General features: G+C 35.0%; 1 protein-coding gene across 1 annotated transcript; it reads right to left on the bottom strand.

Annotated features, from left to right (window-relative positions):
• Positions 1-1,977: 1,977 nt before the first annotated feature.
• On the bottom strand, positions 1,978-16,644 carry ankrd33ba (ankyrin repeat domain 33ba). Its single transcript, XM_024279710.2, has 6 exons — positions 15,453-16,644; positions 6,611-6,740; positions 6,157-6,297; positions 5,216-5,357; positions 3,307-3,505; positions 1,978-3,221 (listed from the first exon to the last, which is right to left on the bottom strand). The coding sequence occupies exons 1-6, from the start codon at positions 15,882-15,884 to the stop codon at positions 2,676-2,678; spliced, it is 1,590 nt and encodes a 529-aa protein (XP_024135478.1). The 5' UTR covers positions 15,885-16,644; the 3' UTR covers positions 1,978-2,675.
• Between the last annotated feature and the right edge of the window lie 875 nt (positions 16,645-17,519).

Here is a 17,519-nt window from a genome sequence, read left to right as displayed (position 1 = left end):
GTACATTTAATAAATAAATGGTTTAAATAAATGTTTGACGTATACTGTAAAAAGTGAAACACTGGATTAATTAACAAAAGCTCTGTAGCTTGTTACATTTAAAAATAATAGTTTTTATCAAATTACATTTTTAGGTTGAGTAAGCCATCAACTCAAAATATTAATTTAATAAAAAATAATGATAATTTTACATTAAAGAAATTTTGCTAATTAATTCAATGTTTTACTTTTTTCAGTGTAGCATTAAAAGTTGCAGACCCCTGGATTAGAATAACATTTCTCATCATTTTAGTAACACAATCAACCCCATTATTACAACATTGTATTATAAGCCGGGAGATTTATATATTTGAATTTGCCAGGGATTTTATGTGTCATTTTATTGGTGAAGTAAAAGTTTCCTAAGTCATGTGCTTATATTCTTGCTTTTTTTATGTCTAGGAATGAAATTGTACTTCTTATAGTTTGTCTAACAAAAAAAGAGTATATTTAAACTGCAGAATAAATATTATAAATTAAAAAAAATGAAGTGAAGGAGAGGCATGTGCAGAAACTTTAATAAGAGTTCTGCACTGCAAAAACAAACCCAACAGATAAAAAATTCTTACCTCATATTTAACAAACAAAAAAAGCCATTGGGATAAGAAAATAGATTACCTAGAATTCTTATTTTAAGAAAAATATTTTAGTAAGTCCCTAAGACATGTTTTGTGAACAAAAATAATTTTGCTAATAAAAATGTTTTGTTTTGCAAGACAGAAAATAAGACATAAAAAAATATAATTTTCTTAACATTAAAAGTTTCTTAAAGTTCAACTTTTTGCAATGTGGCACTTCATTACAGACATACTACTTGGAAAGTTTTAGGTAGACATTGAGATGACAAGAGTTTAAGTTGTAAAAAAATAAAAAAAAACTAAGTGTAGGTGTATTTATTTACAAGTGTATGACCATCCTCCCCCGCCCCCAAAAAATACTAATAATCATGTGTGTAATCAGAGTTTTTAATCAATGAGAAGTTGAATGTGTAAGTTAAAAAAAATACCAAAATTGGCCAGCAGATGGCGGTAGATAAATATTTCCCTCGTTTGCACTTGTTTATAACCACCTTGTAAAGGTTGAACACTCAGAATGGGGTCACTCTTGTTTGTTTGTGTGGTCAACAGTAAAAGCTGTCATATTATTGCTCTTTTTTTCCTTTTGCAGCTTCCAGTTTCCTTTAAGTCGCCTTTTGTGGAGCAGGCGGTGCAGAGCTGATCATAAAACGCTGACCAAGCCTCACGGCGTTTCATAATGCAGTCTAAGCCAACAGCTGCTGGAGCCGCGATGACCTAAATATTGTCTGATGCATCCAGGGGACTAAAAGGTTCTGTGTCCCTCCCTAACACGCACATTGTCAGGTCTCATTCATTTGTCTTGTGAATAAAATATTCTTCCTTAATTTTCAGATGCACGATTAACTCTAAAATGTGTATTTGCATAAGTATTTTTCCTGCGTTAAAGATTGTATTCCTGCAGGCACTTGAAAATTCCCAGAAGGCTTTGGGAATGTGCTCATCTTTGGACATGTTCAGAAGATTTCCTCTGGGCAGCGTCTGAGCCACTGTGAAGTCAATGAAGTTTATTTGAAGAAACCATTTGGCCTTGCAGAGCCCTTGTAACCCCTTAGCAACTCATCACCATGTATATTAGACACACTCTCTTGAATAGCACTTAAACTGCAATCACCATGAGGAGTAAGGAGCGTGAAATTGTGCTCTCAAAATTCCAGACAATGTTGCGTTGCTGCTCTCCCTGTGACTCAGTGTGTTTAAATCAAGGTTATTTTTTTTGCCCTTATTGTTTTCACAGTTCTAATGATCAAACTAGAGACCGACTTCATGCTCTACAATAGTTTGGCTGCTTTTAATTAGCTCTATATCTCACTGTTAATTAGATGTCACATCGACTTAAGTCCGTTTTTCAAAAATTAACATGTTTTTTTTGTTAATTTAAAGATTTTATTGCTGGTGACACAAAAACACACACAAATTGTGCATTAAACTCATTGCATAACTGTTAGTTTCTATCATTTGGATTTGCATTATAAGAATTTTTTTATGTAAACATTTGTTGGAAGCACATTTGTTTTGGACATAAACAGCATTATTTAGTTTAAAAAAAGTAAAAAGCATTAATATTTCTATAAATTAATACATGTTTATGCAAAATACATTCAGACATTTCCAAATCATTTTTCTAAACAAAAAGCATAATAAAAATAAATGTATTGTAAATGTCAGTACTCACATATTTGGTATTTAAGCCAATTTATAAATTCACCTAAAATGTTCTGAATCAAGCAAAATATGAAAAAGCTTTTCTGTGAGAGTAAGTTTCCCCAATAAATTGCATTGTCTGCCTTTTGTTAAAAAGCAATAAATATTAAAAATAATATATAACATTTCAAGTATAAAATCTTTTGGGTATTCACTGACATTAAAAAGGATGCTGAGCAGCGAGCACTAATGCTGTGGAAGTCACTCAGAGATGGTCTAACACACATTGTGGGTGATTCAAAATGCATCCTGAGCACAGAATCCATACTGTACAGTCAATCCACTCGGGCTTTATGGCTTGTCAATGTTCTGTCACTTTGTGGGTTAAAGGACAAAAAGTTCCCTGAGATGACTGAACTATTTCCTCTTTCCGACAGCGATGTGTCTCCTGGTTGCAGCCTCCAGCTTCCGCCTCTCAGCCTCCTCTGCTTTCCGTCTCTCCTCTTTCAGCTCCTTGTACCGCCACTTTGGGAGTTGCAGCAGCTCCACCCCTCCTTCTCTGGCACTGCTCTTCCTCCGCATGTTCATGGGTTCGGTCGTGAGTGTGGGGGCCTTGGACACCCTTACTTTGGGGATGCTGAGGCCCGGTCTGACGCTACTCCGCCTCAACATCATGTGCATGGGTAACAGGCTGGTTCTCCTGAGCTCCAGGGCTTGGTTGTAGGCTACCATTCCAAGACTGGAACTCCTATGTCGAGGCACCAATCTCTGAACTTGAAGGCTGGCTCGGCGGTCATCTGCACTTCTGGCCACCAGAGTGACCCGCGAGTTTTGGAAGAGTTTGAGGTGGCTGTCCACTCTGTCTGGGTTGGTGGAGCGGAGCTCCTTGGCCCGCTGCTGCCGGAGAATCTCTGGAACTGCGTAGCGACGTTTCCCCACACTGGGAGGACTGTCGGGACACACCTGAAATAAACCCAACAGCTTCCATTAGACATCAATAGTTGCTACCTGTCAATTAATTTAACAGCGTCTTTCAAGATTTACTCACAGAGCGACACGCTACTGCAATAAAAGGGCTCCTCATGGCAGTTGTAACGGTCACCATGTGATCAATCACACCTTCGTCCTCTGGATTGGTGACATTTGCAATGTTGAAGATGTTGCGCACCGTGTCTGACAGGCGCTTCAGGCAACCACGGGGCTCCTGAGCTTTGATCGCAAGAGAAGCCAGCGGAGGCCACTCCAAACTAGATGGAGGAAATGTGAGCATTATTGTCACTGTCACTGGAACAACTAAACTCAAAAAGCACTCTCTGGTCCGGGCAACATACAGTATATACATAAAAGTAATGATTTGTCACAGTAAAACTTATGTCCAAAAATAAAACATAAAAATACATGAAAAGTACATCATTCAGCCACTTAAAAGAAGAAAATTAAAGTTGGAATTAAATGTGTTGCCAAATAAAAGTGCATTAGGTATATAAAAAAAAAAAAAATCAGGATTGATTATTAATAATTGCAAAACCAGAATAAATAATAAAAAAACATGTCTCGTTTTTCAAATGCATATTATCAACTTTTAAAGAAATGCATTTATAAATGTTTTACTACCTAAATACTTATTTTAAAATTTCATATTTAGCTTACAAACTAAATATTTAATTTGTTGAAATTGAACATTTAATTTGCACATTAAATATTTAAATCTGATCTAAATATTTGTTTTCCAAAATAAATATTTATGTTTTATAACTAAATATTTGGTTCTCTTACAAAATATTTAGTTGAAAACTAAAGTTTTAAACTAAGTATTTAGGTTTAACTATTCAGTTATTTATTTATTTTGCTTAATATTTAGTTTTTAATTAAGTATCTAGATCCAAGCTAAGGATTTAGTTTTAACTAAATATTTAGATCCAAGCTTAATATTTAGCTTAAAACTAAATATTTAATTTTTTAACAATTTATTTAATTTTTTTTTCTTAATATTTAGATTTTTTATACATATTTAACTTGGATCTAAATATTTAGTTTTAAACTAAATATTTACTTTTTAACTATTTATATTTAAGTTTTTTTCCTTAATATTTAGTTTTTAGCTAAATATTGAAATCCAAACTAAATATTTAGTTTTGAACTAAATATTTACTTTTTAACTATTTATATTTAAGTTTTTTTGCTTAATATTTGGTTTTTAGCTTAATATTGAAATCCAATCTAAAGAATTAGTTTTAAACTAAACATTTAGTTTTTTAAACTAGTACTTTTTAGTAGTTTAAAACTAAATTTTAACTATTTATTTTGTTTTTTGTTTTGTTTTTTGCTTAATATCTTTTATTTAAACTAAATATTTAGTTTTTAACTTTTTTTATGTAACTTTTTTTTGCTTAATATTTAGTTACAAACTAAACATTTAGATCCCAGATTAATTATAATTAAAAACTAAATATTTAGTTACAAAAATGTAATATTTAGTTTGGAAAATAAATAATTAGATCAGATCTGAATATTTAACGTTCAAATTAAATGCTTAATTTCATAAAATTAAATATTTAGTTTGTAAGCTAAATCTTTAGCTTACAGTTAAATATTTATCTTGCTAACTAAATATTTAGTTAGTAAATAAAACATTAATTTGAAAAGTGAAAATAGGAATCTGAAAAAATTAGACTTGTTTTTTTTCTCCTAAAACAAGTTTATGTTAAAATTTTATTTTGCAGATTCACAAACAGCACCTCATATTAATTTTAGGTTTCATTTAACATGTTTATTGTAGCGGGGTAAAAGCTGCTCTAGTGTTTTTTCTGTCCTTACTTTGCTTAACCTCCTAAATAAAGAAAAACTTTGGAAAAAAACTAAAAGTTTTTGTGGACAAAACTTCAATGTGATGAGTTGTATTCAACTACATCTCTGTATATAAAACAATTGGGAAGACATCCAGGTGTGAGTTTTACCTGTAGGTGTCACAGAACTGGTACGGGCATGGGCGCTCCATCAGACGCATCATCATCCAAGCCGTTTCGTAGCGTCCCGTGAACATGGCCCATTCTCTGGCAGTCAGGTTGCGACCAAAATCCCTTGCATCCAAGGAAGCTCCTGGTGGAATCAAAGTGAAAATACAGAATGTGGAACTCAGACATGCTGTATGAGCTCAAAACTATGTTGGGAAGGTTTAGGAAGAAACTGTTCTGAGAACATAAAACTCTCACCGAGACAGTTTATGAACGGAACGTTAAAAATCTGCACTGAAAATGTTCCATTGGCTTCACAGATATAAGTTATGATGGAAAAAAAATGTGGGTTATTAGGTTTAATCTGTTATTAAAGGGCATGGAAAATTTCATGATGGAGAAGAAATTAATTCTGGAGTAAATTAAATGACACTCAGTCTTTTATATATAGGAATAGAGCTGTGAAAAAAAAGCCTGGAGAAAAATGTGTGAGATTTGAACCACTTTGACATTTCGCACTGAGCCTCTTCCATATGTAGGTGGCAGATATACACTAGTAAACAATAGATAAAGAAGAAGAAATAGCCCCTCCCTGCTTGTCCAGTGTGAACATGCATTCAAGAACCTGCATTTAGTGCATTCTTGAACATGTCTAGTGTGAATGTGGCAAAAGATGAATATATGGAGGGAAATAAATATTTTTTTAGTGTAATAATAATCATCTTTAATATTTTACAATAAAAAGCCGACTTACTAAACCTAATTAAATGGGTTTTAAATATTTTTTATATAATAAAATCGCAATCTTGCAAAAAATATTTGTAGTTTTCTTTTGTCTTTATTGCTTGTCTCCTGCTGAAATATTACCTACTGTTTACTGTTTTCCTGCACCGTCCCGTTTCTGTTGAGGCAGAACATTTGGTGTAATTACATGTTTTGCTCACCTGCCAGCATCAGTGCGCGCACACATTCCAGCCTGCCCTGCATGGCAGCTTTCATCAGAGGGGTGAAGCCATGGCAGTTTCTTCTCTCTATGTCCAACCCAGAGTAGTAGTTGAGCAGATAGTTGGTGATTGTTATGTGGCCTTTAGAAACAGACGGGTAAACAACAATTACTGAGGGTCAGAGCCGAAATAACAACAAGAGTGACCTAAAATCGTCTTGGAAAGAAAAAAAAAAAACATTCATTTCACTGCGCAAATGACAAACTCATCACTTTTGTTCGAGCATTGGTGGCAGGAGTGGAAAGTTTTTGGTCTGTGTAAGCACTTGTACCAAACTGTGTGAGTTATATCTGCACACGTCAAGCAGCACCTTGCTGCAGCCTGTCAGCATCTGTGAGCACACCACTAAGCCTAATGTAACACTAAATTGCCAGGTTGTGTCTGTTTGTGTTACCTGCTTGTGCGGCGGTGATCAGGGCGGTGTTTCCCTCGCTGTCCTGCCAGTTGACATCCAGGTATGGACACTGAGACAGAGCTACCACAACGTCCACAAATCCTTGGTAACACGCTATCAAAAGTCCTGTCTGAGCAGAAAAATGGACCAGAGAAGAGAAAGAAGCAACAATTTAAAGTTAAAATCAAAAAGATTTTAGAATTTACAAAGTGTGATTTACGGATTCTCAATGGAATTGATATCTGGTTTCACTGACAAACTGTGTACTTTTAGGTGATGTGTTTTTACACCTGTGTCCAAGCCAGAATAGCGATCTTTTCATACATAGGGGAACAAATGTGCGGATTTTAGTCTCTGAGTGTGAATTCATGAGCATGGGAATTTGGAAAGCTTCTGCTAAAAGTTGTAAACTTTCCAAAATGTGTCTCAGACAAGACAAAGATTTGAATCAGTGAAATTTAGTGAACATTTTCTGAAGTAATAATTACACTCAAAATGTAAAAAAATACATATTTTTTGACAGAATAGAAGACATTCAGATGCAATATATTCTATTCCTACACATGGACAATTGAATCAAATTATGGAAGCAATAAAAGAAAAAATACAGCTTTTGAATGAGTATTACCGGTAATTTTTTTCAGTAATTCTGATTGATATTAGATTTGTATTTATTTAATATTTATTTGAACAGGGAGGGTGTTTTGACGATACTGACATTTATCAAACACACTATAACTAAAATTTTTAAAATTTTAAACTTTTTAACATAACTATGAATTAAACAGGCAGAAATATTGTTTCAGTATAAATCAACTTATAACTTAAATAACTTTCTATTTTTTACTCTTCAAAAAATATATTTTGTAGAAACAAGCATGAGACAAATGTCCATTAATAAAAATAAAATAAAATGATCTGGAGGGCCGGATATAATTACCAGGCGGGCCGGATCCGGCCCCAGGGCCTTGACTTTGACATATGTGATCTAAATGGTCAAAATGTGATCTGATCCAACACTGACATACAATTTTTACATGTTAATGCAATGTAGGAAACAGGACATGGACTCTTCAAGACTGTGTGCATCATTGTTTGGATGTTGCATTTTGTATATATTTTATAAATGAACTCATGGAATAAATATCCTCTTTTCTTAAGTTAGTTAGATAGTTTTAGATAGTTTTTAGTTAGTTTTTCTGCCTTAAGTGATTGTCAGGAGTGAAAAAAAACTTGTAAAAATATATGTTTTGTTGTATCCTTCATCTTAATTCTTACTTATTGTGTGTGATGTCTTAATGCAATGATGAGCTATTTCATGTTACTCTCAAAGGACAAATGTTAAGAAGGTTATAAAACAGATAACTGATCATTTGAATTTACATTTTGGCAGATGTAGCATGACACATATTTGTCTCTTTTCTATAGCAAGTTGCTTTTCATATTTTTTCAACAACTTAAGAATCCTCTTAATATTTAAGCTCATTAAAAAGTACCTAAAAAGTACAGTATTCAGTGATGATTCTCCAGGTTACGGCAAATTTTGGGTGTTAACGCCTAGTAACTGGAACAGATTTCACCTCTGCGATATCTTAAATCCCCGACTGAACAGAGGAGATTTATGGAGTCATATCAATGTATTAAAACTTCTTTGTGCAAATTTAATTAAAACCATAAGAAAGAACTCTTCCAGGGAGAATAATGGATAAATATTATGATATTAAAGTAAGTCGTCACAAAATGTTCCAGATTTTAATATTCCCTGGGCAGATTAGATTCATGTGCCATGCTGTCAGTAACACAATGTTCTCTTAAAATCACTCTTAAAATCTTCCTATTACTTCCCACCTCATGCTCATTTTTCAGCTTTCATTTTGGGCACAGGGTGTCATCTTGATACAGTGATCCCAGCAGCGATACGTTTAAAAACTATAGTCTTTATTGGATTTCAGTCAACTCTGATTTTATGCGATTTAATCACAAGGTTTATATAAAAAGATAAACGTTAAGAAAGTATTTTTGTTAAATTTTGTGATCTGTGTCTTAACAGCTTACAGTACCTTGCAGAATTCATAGGATGTAAACAGTGGTTTACCTGTAATCCAAACTGACCTGTAAACAAGACTGGCTGTCGGCCATCCAGTGATGTAATCACACTAATGTTGTCAGACTGAGGTGAAAGGTCACACAAGAGTTCTGTGGAGTAGCTGCTGGACTGCCAGCAAGACTCTCCCTTCAACTGGCACGGCTTCTGATAATTCCATCTGCTTAGACACTCTCCTGTAAACCTTGTCTCTGCCACAATCACACAAACACACACAAACACACATTCTGCTGGCAACCCTCCAGCCTTGCTGTGATTTACAGAAACCCCATGCCCTGCAGCTTGTCTGGAGCAATTTAAGTGGTCTGACTTGCAATTTGCCTCACAAGCACACACATCCAAACTTTTATTTTATTTTATTTGTTTTAGTCTCTGTGATTTTTTAATTTTATTTTATCCAGCACATTTTTATGGTAAACTCTATGGCTGCAGGCATAACAGGGAAGAAAATGCTCAGCAAGCATTGAAACAGATGGGTATTCCTTGAAAAAAAAAATGCTTCATGTGCAAAAAATAAACAACATAGAAAGTAATACCACCTGACTGACTGACAAATCAATTGTATCCAGTCATTTAGAAGAGTGAAGGTTAAAAAAAATGATGAATTGCAGCATAGCAGTTTGAAAACCTCTCCATCACTTTATCTGGAGATTGAAGTCTAGTAAAGATTGAAAAAAAAAACTGTGCTTGCATCACACTTCCATGTTGATGGAGATGTAAGATTTTTTTGCAACAAAGCAAAAGATCTGTGCCACTCATTGTTAAACCTAGCAGCTAAACTAAACAAGTCATTTTGTTCAGAATTGAGGGGAATGGAACCTTGCCAGCTGTCACAGAGCTGCAAACCAGAGGAGATCCTGTACAGATCGGTAGGGTACATCCTGTACGGAGCCAGGGCACGCAAACACCCATATGCACTCATGCCTACAGGTCAATTTGGAATCATCAGTGAACCTAGCATGCATGCATTTAGATTGGCACTAGCAGAGATAGCAACTATCTCACCCTGTTAACTGCAGGGCTGTCAGTGAGGGAGTTCAGGTTTTTTCTGCACTTGTTTCTGATTTTCCTCACCCATAAAAAGCTGTGAAAGTCTTTTAACAAATTCTTTATAATTTGTCCATTTATTTTTTCAGACATTGCATGACTTAATCTTGGAATATCTTTGTAGACATCTTCTACTTTTGAGAAGATTTGAACAACGTGTTTGATAAATATTTCCCATTTAGCTTGTTTAACCCTGTAAGGCCAACTACACCAATTAATTGAAAATACTTTATTTTCTTTAATCAATATGTTTTTAACTCTTTAAAGAAATCTGCAAATATCAAATATTGATATTTCAGTATCATTTTTTGATTAGATATAGACAGTATCAGTTGTAACACCTTAGGTCATGTTGTAAGTTTTTGTTATTGTAAGACGCAAAAAAAAAAAAAAAATGACATGAGTGTACAGGTAAAAAAAAAAACAACCACCTTTTTAACCCACTGTTTCAAATTTAATTAACCCATTTTTAATGTGGTGTGAACTTATTATAAAAGACACAAATACATAAATATTTTTTTATTTTTTTAATACTCTAATATATGTTTTCTTTTGTTTGTTTGTGTATCTATCATCATCTTTACTTACTGATGTTCTTTTGTTCTGTTTGTTATATTATACTCTTGTCTTTTTTCAGGCATAAGTCTTGTTTTTTGTAAAAATGAATATATATATATATATATGTTATATAAAAATAAAAAAAAAATAAAAAAAACAGGGGAGAAGTACAACCTATTGTCTGAATTACAATAAACTCTTAGACACAAAAAATAATAGTAATAACAATAATTGTGAACACAATTTGGATTATTTCAATATAGCAAGTAGCCATTGAATATTAATAACAATAGTTTATTTATTCTCTCCATACATTTTGTAAAATTAGCTCAACTTTTTCCCGCCAAAAGTGTTTTTGAGATTTCATGGGGGCAGCCATTTTGAAATGAGCAGGAAAAGCCCTTCTACTGCCCCTAGTGGAATGATAATGAACTACAAGGCAGAAAACATGGACAAAGTTATATCCAAAGGGTTTTGAGGAAAGTTTGGATCATGCAAATGAGATATAGGCGTGTCAGAAATGTGTGTTTATCAAATATTAAGGAATTTAGGGTTAAAAACAGTAAGAGCGTTAGAAGTTCTCCACTTTTCCTGGTGTATTTTGGGACATTTTTCTCCCGTAAATGCTGACAACATTGAATGTGCACACACTTTGGTTGTCATGTAAACAAATGTTTGAGTGCAGTACAGGGCTATTCAAGCCTAATGTCACACAAACTCTCATGCACATGCACACACAGAGTAATCTGGAGAAAATCCAGAGCTAGGAATAGAAAGGCTTAACCCCACAAGTTCAAATGAAACAGAGAGCAGGAGGAGGTGGGGGGACAAGGTAGGTGATCTGTTTTCATGTGGAAATCTTGAACTTTTCCTAACAAGGATGGAAAAAATGGTATATACAGTGTAGCACTTACAATTACTTTTTTGTTGAGATTGGCACTCACTTTTTGAAGAGAAAAAGATCAGTTTTTGCTTTTTTTTTAAGTTGGTTCAAATCATTTAATCAATCAAATGCCTACCAGTTAAGGGGAAATATTTTTTTTTCCCAATATGTTGCTGTTAAAGTTTGCAAAATGCTCTTGAATGGCTAAAAGTACACAAAATCACAAAGATTCTAAGCAAACTGTGAATACTCCTAAATGGGAACTAACTTTTTGAGACAATCTGATTTCCTGCACAAACAGTCGCATCTACTTTATGGATTGCATTTGTGTTTAAGAACATGCGCGCTCTCACACAGGCTCTAAATCGGCTTGTGCTGCACACATCCGAAGCCCCACTGACACACATTTCAGCAGGCCACGTGTCTGTCAATGAACTCCCTGTTAAATGTATTTCTGTCTGCTGTTGAGCTTTCACTTGGCTGTATCAAATCAGATGTGTATGACTGTTGCTTTGATTTTTCCACTTGTCAGCCTTCACTAACAGGATTGTTCTTGCTGTCATCTGCAGGGCTGGGTGCCATCGCCTTGTTCAACCCCTCAGTTGACTGTTGGTGTTGATCAACAGACTTCAATTCAAGCTTTTTTCAGTCAATTTTATTGTTTTAATTGTAACTACTGAGTTTTCGTGAGTTTTTTGTGTCCTAATATTGTTATTTCCCACATTGGCTCTAAAGGAAATACACAAACTTCTATCTAGTGTGGTTGTGGATGTCACAGTAATTGCAACACTCATAACAGTCAAACGAGATAACTCTGATCCCGAATGCAAACATGAATATGCTAATATTGTAACAAAATTATGTCATTACATCAGAAGCAATTTAAGTCACAGAAACGCACTAATCTATATGCTCCCAGAATTAAATACAGACACTTGATTGTCACTTGCATAATAACCTGTCATTACCTTTTGTCATTGAGCGCGCTGCGTTTCTGCTGTTGACTCTCTCTATGCATGTCAACAACAGATCGGTTTATGAAAATTAGATTATGGTTGTAATTAATCAGGTTTGACAGCGTGCACTTTACAGTGACTTTCTGTTTTTTATAAACACAGTTCAAATGCAAGGTGGCGTTTGCACATTTAAATGTACTCTTCTAGAACCATTAAAGCTACACCTATGAAGGCTTAGAAATCCAATTAGCACAAATTGGTGAAAAGAAAGTGTGAGCATATTGATTAATACAGTTTATCAAGCTATGATGGCACTGAGATTTTGAGAGCACTACTATGATCCACTTTGAGATGGTTGGTATTAATTAAAATTCCACAGACATGTGGAAGGTAGATGATATATTATGCTTCTATAGCGTTTTTTAAGAGTGATTTTACAAAAATGGATCATTATAAATGAGCATTCTTACTTAGTATCAAAGAACGATGATATACATATTTTTACATACGTTTAAGAATAATGCATAGAGATTTGTATTGGGACTGAAAAACTCATTCCTTTTCTGATGACTTAATTAAAAGTGAATAATCAGATGGTGGTAGGTCTAAAATTACCAATACGGCAACAAAAACACTTAAAATCTTTACTTTCTTACTAATCTTTATCTTTAATAAATTACAAATTGATCGTAATCACGATATCCCAAAAGAACCGCGCCAAATATTTAACACATGCTGATAAAATCTTGAAGTATCAACACATCAAATCAAGCCTGTTACACATTTGACCAATCAGATTCTTTTCATGTTACACGTAGTAGAGTCATTTGTAGTACATTTTAAGTTATGTTGACTTTTAATTAAATTAAACTGTTGCACTAAAATAGAAATGATGTCTTAGTCTTTTTTTTTTGTTTTGCTATTTGTTCATGTATCATAAATCATGTTGTCATCGCAATATTGATCACTAAATTCTGACAAACACGATGCAAAAAAACACCAATGATCTGCATCAGATTTTATATTGAGACTGAATTTGCATGCTTGGTTCACAGCATCACAGGACACTGGAAAGTAATCTGAGTATATATTTGTACCACAAAAACTACAAATATATACAAGTATATAGTCTGTACCATAACTGCACTTTTGAATGTTCCTCTTTGGATGAGTATTTTATAGTAGTAAATGTGCCTGCTTTGCAGTGGCTTGTAATCCACAGCTAGCTCCAGCAGGATAAATGTTTACACCCGAAAAGATCAAAATGTTGTTCAACTTTCAGCATTTCCCCTCAGGGGTCGCCACAGCAAATCACCGATTTGTATTTGGTTTGGCAGAGTGTTTTACGCCAGCTGCCCATCCTAACACAACTCTGTATTCTTATCCGAGCTCGCTGACCCTCACCTCTAACCTTGACCTTCAGTGAAACAAAACTCACCACACACAGAATGCATTTGAATATGCATTAGAAAATGTGGTTTCTCAACTCTACCAAGTGAAGCAGGATCATGGGGTTTGTCTTCACGGACGCTGCTGATGATAATCTGATGAGTTAGCAGAAGGCTAACGTGATGCAACAGATGGTTTGTAACACAGAGTCATCTGGGATGTGTTCTATAAAAACTGAATGGATGGAATAAAATATTACAGAGAACGCAAATGGGTAACATAAATTAGAAACATTTTTAAAAGCTGGCAATCAGCCGTCGGTCAGAATGGAACTTTTCCTCTGATAAAGCTGGACAGTTTCTGCTGCAGAAATGACATTTTATGACCATTTAGGAAACTAATAATAATATCTGATTAAAATAAAGAATCTACACTGTGATTTTGTAATTTTAAAATATTTCCGTAAATTATTGCATATCTGTAAAAGTCTTTTTGTTTTGTTTTTTTTTTATTTGTGAACTTCTTGAATTCTGCCTTAACCCTTTAACACCTGAGGCGTTTTCAATTATACTTAAACACCAAATCTGTAACGAACTGTTACTTTTCAACCATTAACACGATCAATGTAATTCCAGCAAATTCTGAAGGAGAACTAACAATTGACAAGTTACAGTAAATAAAAAAGCATAAACATTGGAGCTCCAGTGTTAAAGGGTTAAAGACTCACTCTGCTAAAAATTGTGGATTTTTTTTGTGTTTTTAATTTATTTTCTAATGGAGGAGGCATATATAAAGACAACTAAGCTTGACATTTGATTTCTGAGTATTTCTCTATTAAAATTGTTTTGAATCAAGAGCAAACAAAAACATTAAGTTGGAAAAAGAGTGTTTTTATGATGCAAAATCTACGATTAGCAAGCGACAAGCACCCTGCTGCACATCCAAGTGCACAAATTCCAATGCACTTCCACTTGCAGACAAATAGATCCGTCTTTGTTTTCCTTGTCCGAGCCGGCATCTAACTCAAAACTGTGCAGCTGGTTAGCTCTTATATTGCTTGGAATTTTTGCAGCAGCCGTATTGGTAGTTTGGGGCTGCAGGAGAGATGGATGTCGGGAAGCAGGGGAGGCTCACTTTGTACCAACTCAGCGGCAAATTTATAAAGAACTACTGCCGCTTTGGAGAAACTACGTCCCAGAAAAAGTTCTTGAGTACGTCTAAAAACGGCATAATCATAATTAAGACCACTGGGAACAATTTTAAAATAGGTCATAATTTAGCACAGTATTGTAAGAAAACCATTTGAGTATTTTTAAATAAATCATCTATGAGAGCTGCCTCATAGCTGTCTGTGTGTGGTTTTTTGAACAACTACTCATAAAGCATTTAACCTCTGCTCAGTTGTGGTAAATTCTGAAACTGCACAACACAGCACACCTGGAAAAGCAGCAGTGTAAGAACAGCGGGTTGAAAGTTATACACTTAATCAACTCTATCCACTCTATAGTGTACATATAGCCTGCATATTTTGTTTCTATGTTACTTTACAGTTGGTCTACATGGAAAAGCATCATAAGTAAAGTTTATAATCATAGTCTCTTTTAATATTTTACACACATTTTGAGTCTAGTGTTCATTTGAAACATGCTGTTTCCCAGAACTTCCAGTAAATTAATTTCTTTTGACCTGAAAACGCCTAAGAAATCCCAGATAAGTCAGTAAAGTAAAGTAAGTATATGCTTAATTATTTCAACACCACCTGACTTTGTGGATACAGGGCCACATCCCTTAAATACAATTTAAAAAAAATCTCTATTTGAGTGAACTGTTGCACAAAAGTTTTTTTTTTTTTACTTTTTCAACAAGTGTGGACAACATCATGGAGTTACTGTAGGTGTTTTCTACCCTGTTGTTCCTGTCTGTTTCCTTGACCTCCTCCTTGGTCACTCCGTGCCGTATCATGATCCGGACGATCGCCGCGTTGTTGCTGCAGCACGCCCGGAACAGGGTCAGCGGCTCCGGGCTCTCCGGAGACGGACTGCGCTCCGAGTCCGCGAACGCATCATCCGGAGGGTAGAAGGAGTCATCCGAGGCGATGCTCCGACAGTCATCCAAGTCCTCAAAGTCAACTTCCTCGAACTCGTCGCTGTCCTCCTCGCTGTCTCCATCCTCCTCGTACGCGCTCAGGTAGTTCTCCTCGGAAGTGGACAGAGGCTCCTCGGCTATAGTTGGGTGGATTTGTCCGGTGTTTCCTCCGGCTTTTCTCTGCAGCTGGAGCTGCTTGACGCGGACCGATGAGGCGCCTCCTCCATCCCTTTCGTCCGTGATCAGCACCATCTAACCCCCTAACCCAGGGCACTGTCCTCTGGGGAGAGTGTTTGGCGCGCGCATGTGACTGACTATCACTTCAACAAGGAAACAAAGCAAACAAAAATCCCTCACATTGCTTAGAGAAGACAGTAAACACTCACAATCATCGGTTTTAGGTGGCTGTCAAAGGGTTTTAGAAGTGAAACTGTTGCGCGTAAAAGTCTGACCGTCGGTCATCTCCAGAGTTTGCGCCCATGCGGCCATGCAGCTCCAGAGGAAGTTCTGAAAATAAAAACCTCTTTTAGTCCGTAACTTTGTTTCAATATCTGATTAAAAAACTGGAAACTTGAACAGGTTCCGAAGCAGAAAGTAAAAGCAGCTCTGCGCGCACATTCCCATGAAGGGCGGAGAGAGAACCCAGTGTGTTAACCCACAGCCACCTAATCCGATTAGACGCAACTGGGATCTCTGCGTGCGTGTGCGCGCGGGTGTGGGGTTTGCATTGGTCTTCTAGTAAGAGATTAATCCTACTGGACCCAGATCTATTTTCATTGTTATTTTTAGATCATTTATGCTCGTGCGTATTTGTTTATGCTTTGTAGTTATGGTTCTATCTTTTTTGGATGGAATAACTTCTACTTCTTCTACTTTTGTTTAAAGTTTTTATAGTAATTTATCATTCCTTCTTATTTTAAGCAGTTACAGAGATCAAAGGTACTCAAATGAAAGTTGTGTTTTTAACACATTTTTTTCTCTAATGGAAAACATGTATAACTAACATTGAGCATTTTTGAGTATTTCTTGATTTAAATTGTGAATTACAACAAGACAACAACGTGTAAACAAAGGGATGATGGGAAATGAGGGAGGACTTGTGCTGCCACAACCCAGAAGTGAATTTAATGAACTCCTGCTGCTCTGCAGGAACTATGTCCCAGAAAACAACAGGTTTTTAAAATTTGTCTCACTTGAGAACACTTTATAATAGATCAAACGATGATCAGAGTGGACCAGGAGCTCGCCCAGACAGATTTTTGTGCACTGAATGCCCAAAATGTTTGACATGCATTCTGCAAATAAGAGATGTGACCCTTTTCTGTGACCATATTTACTGTAAACTGGTGATTGGTTATTTCCGAAAACAGCTGCAGTAGCCTCTTTCCTTCTTTTTCATTTCACTTTCCAATAACAAACACTGTCCTTCTTTTTAGGCTCTAAACCACAGATAATTTTAATTTGATTTTCCTGTTAACTAATTTTTGAAAAAGAAGAACAAAACAGATCATTTTCAGCTAAACTGAAGGAAACCAATTCAAAAGTGAACAGTTTAAAATAAACTTTAAGTTTTGTGCACAATTTGTCTACAAATATGTCAAAGTAGAAGCAAGTTTTAATAAATTAATATTTCCCCTTCAAATGTCAGAGTACATACTAAGAGTTTCTAAAATACTATCAAATTAACAGGTTTTTAAGGTTAGATCACAGTTTATAACATCTGGATCATAAAAAAATTCAATGAAAAAAGCGAGAATTTATTATTTGACATAAAATATAAAATAAAAATGTTACAAGTAAGATTCTTTCTGGTAATTTTATTTTTTTTAGTTGAAAAAGATTCAATGTACTTTACAGTATTCATTATTCAGGTTTCCCACAAGATCC

The sequence above is a fragment of the Oryzias melastigma genome, linkage group LG20, assembly GCF_002922805.2.
Source record: "Oryzias melastigma strain HK-1 linkage group LG20, ASM292280v2, whole genome shotgun sequence".
Classification (NCBI taxonomy): Eukaryota; Metazoa; Chordata; class Actinopteri; order Beloniformes; family Adrianichthyidae; genus Oryzias; species Oryzias melastigma.
This window is presented reverse-complemented; position numbering and strand designations above follow the sequence as displayed.

Excerpts from the sequence above, each read along its gene's own strand:
- ankrd33ba (XM_024279710.2), bottom strand. The coding sequence starts at position 15,884 with ATGGTGCTGATCACGGACGAAAGGGATGGAGGAGGCGCCTCATCGGTC. Across the intron at positions 3,506-5,215 it reads CAGTTCTGTGACACCTACAG|TTTGGAGTGGCCTCCGCTGG; the intron begins GTAAAACTCACA and ends TCCTCCATCTAG. Across the intron at positions 3,222-3,306 it reads TTGCAGTAGCGTGTCGCTCT|GTGTGTCCCGACAGTCCTCC; the intron begins GTGAGTAAATCT and ends GGTTTATTTCAG.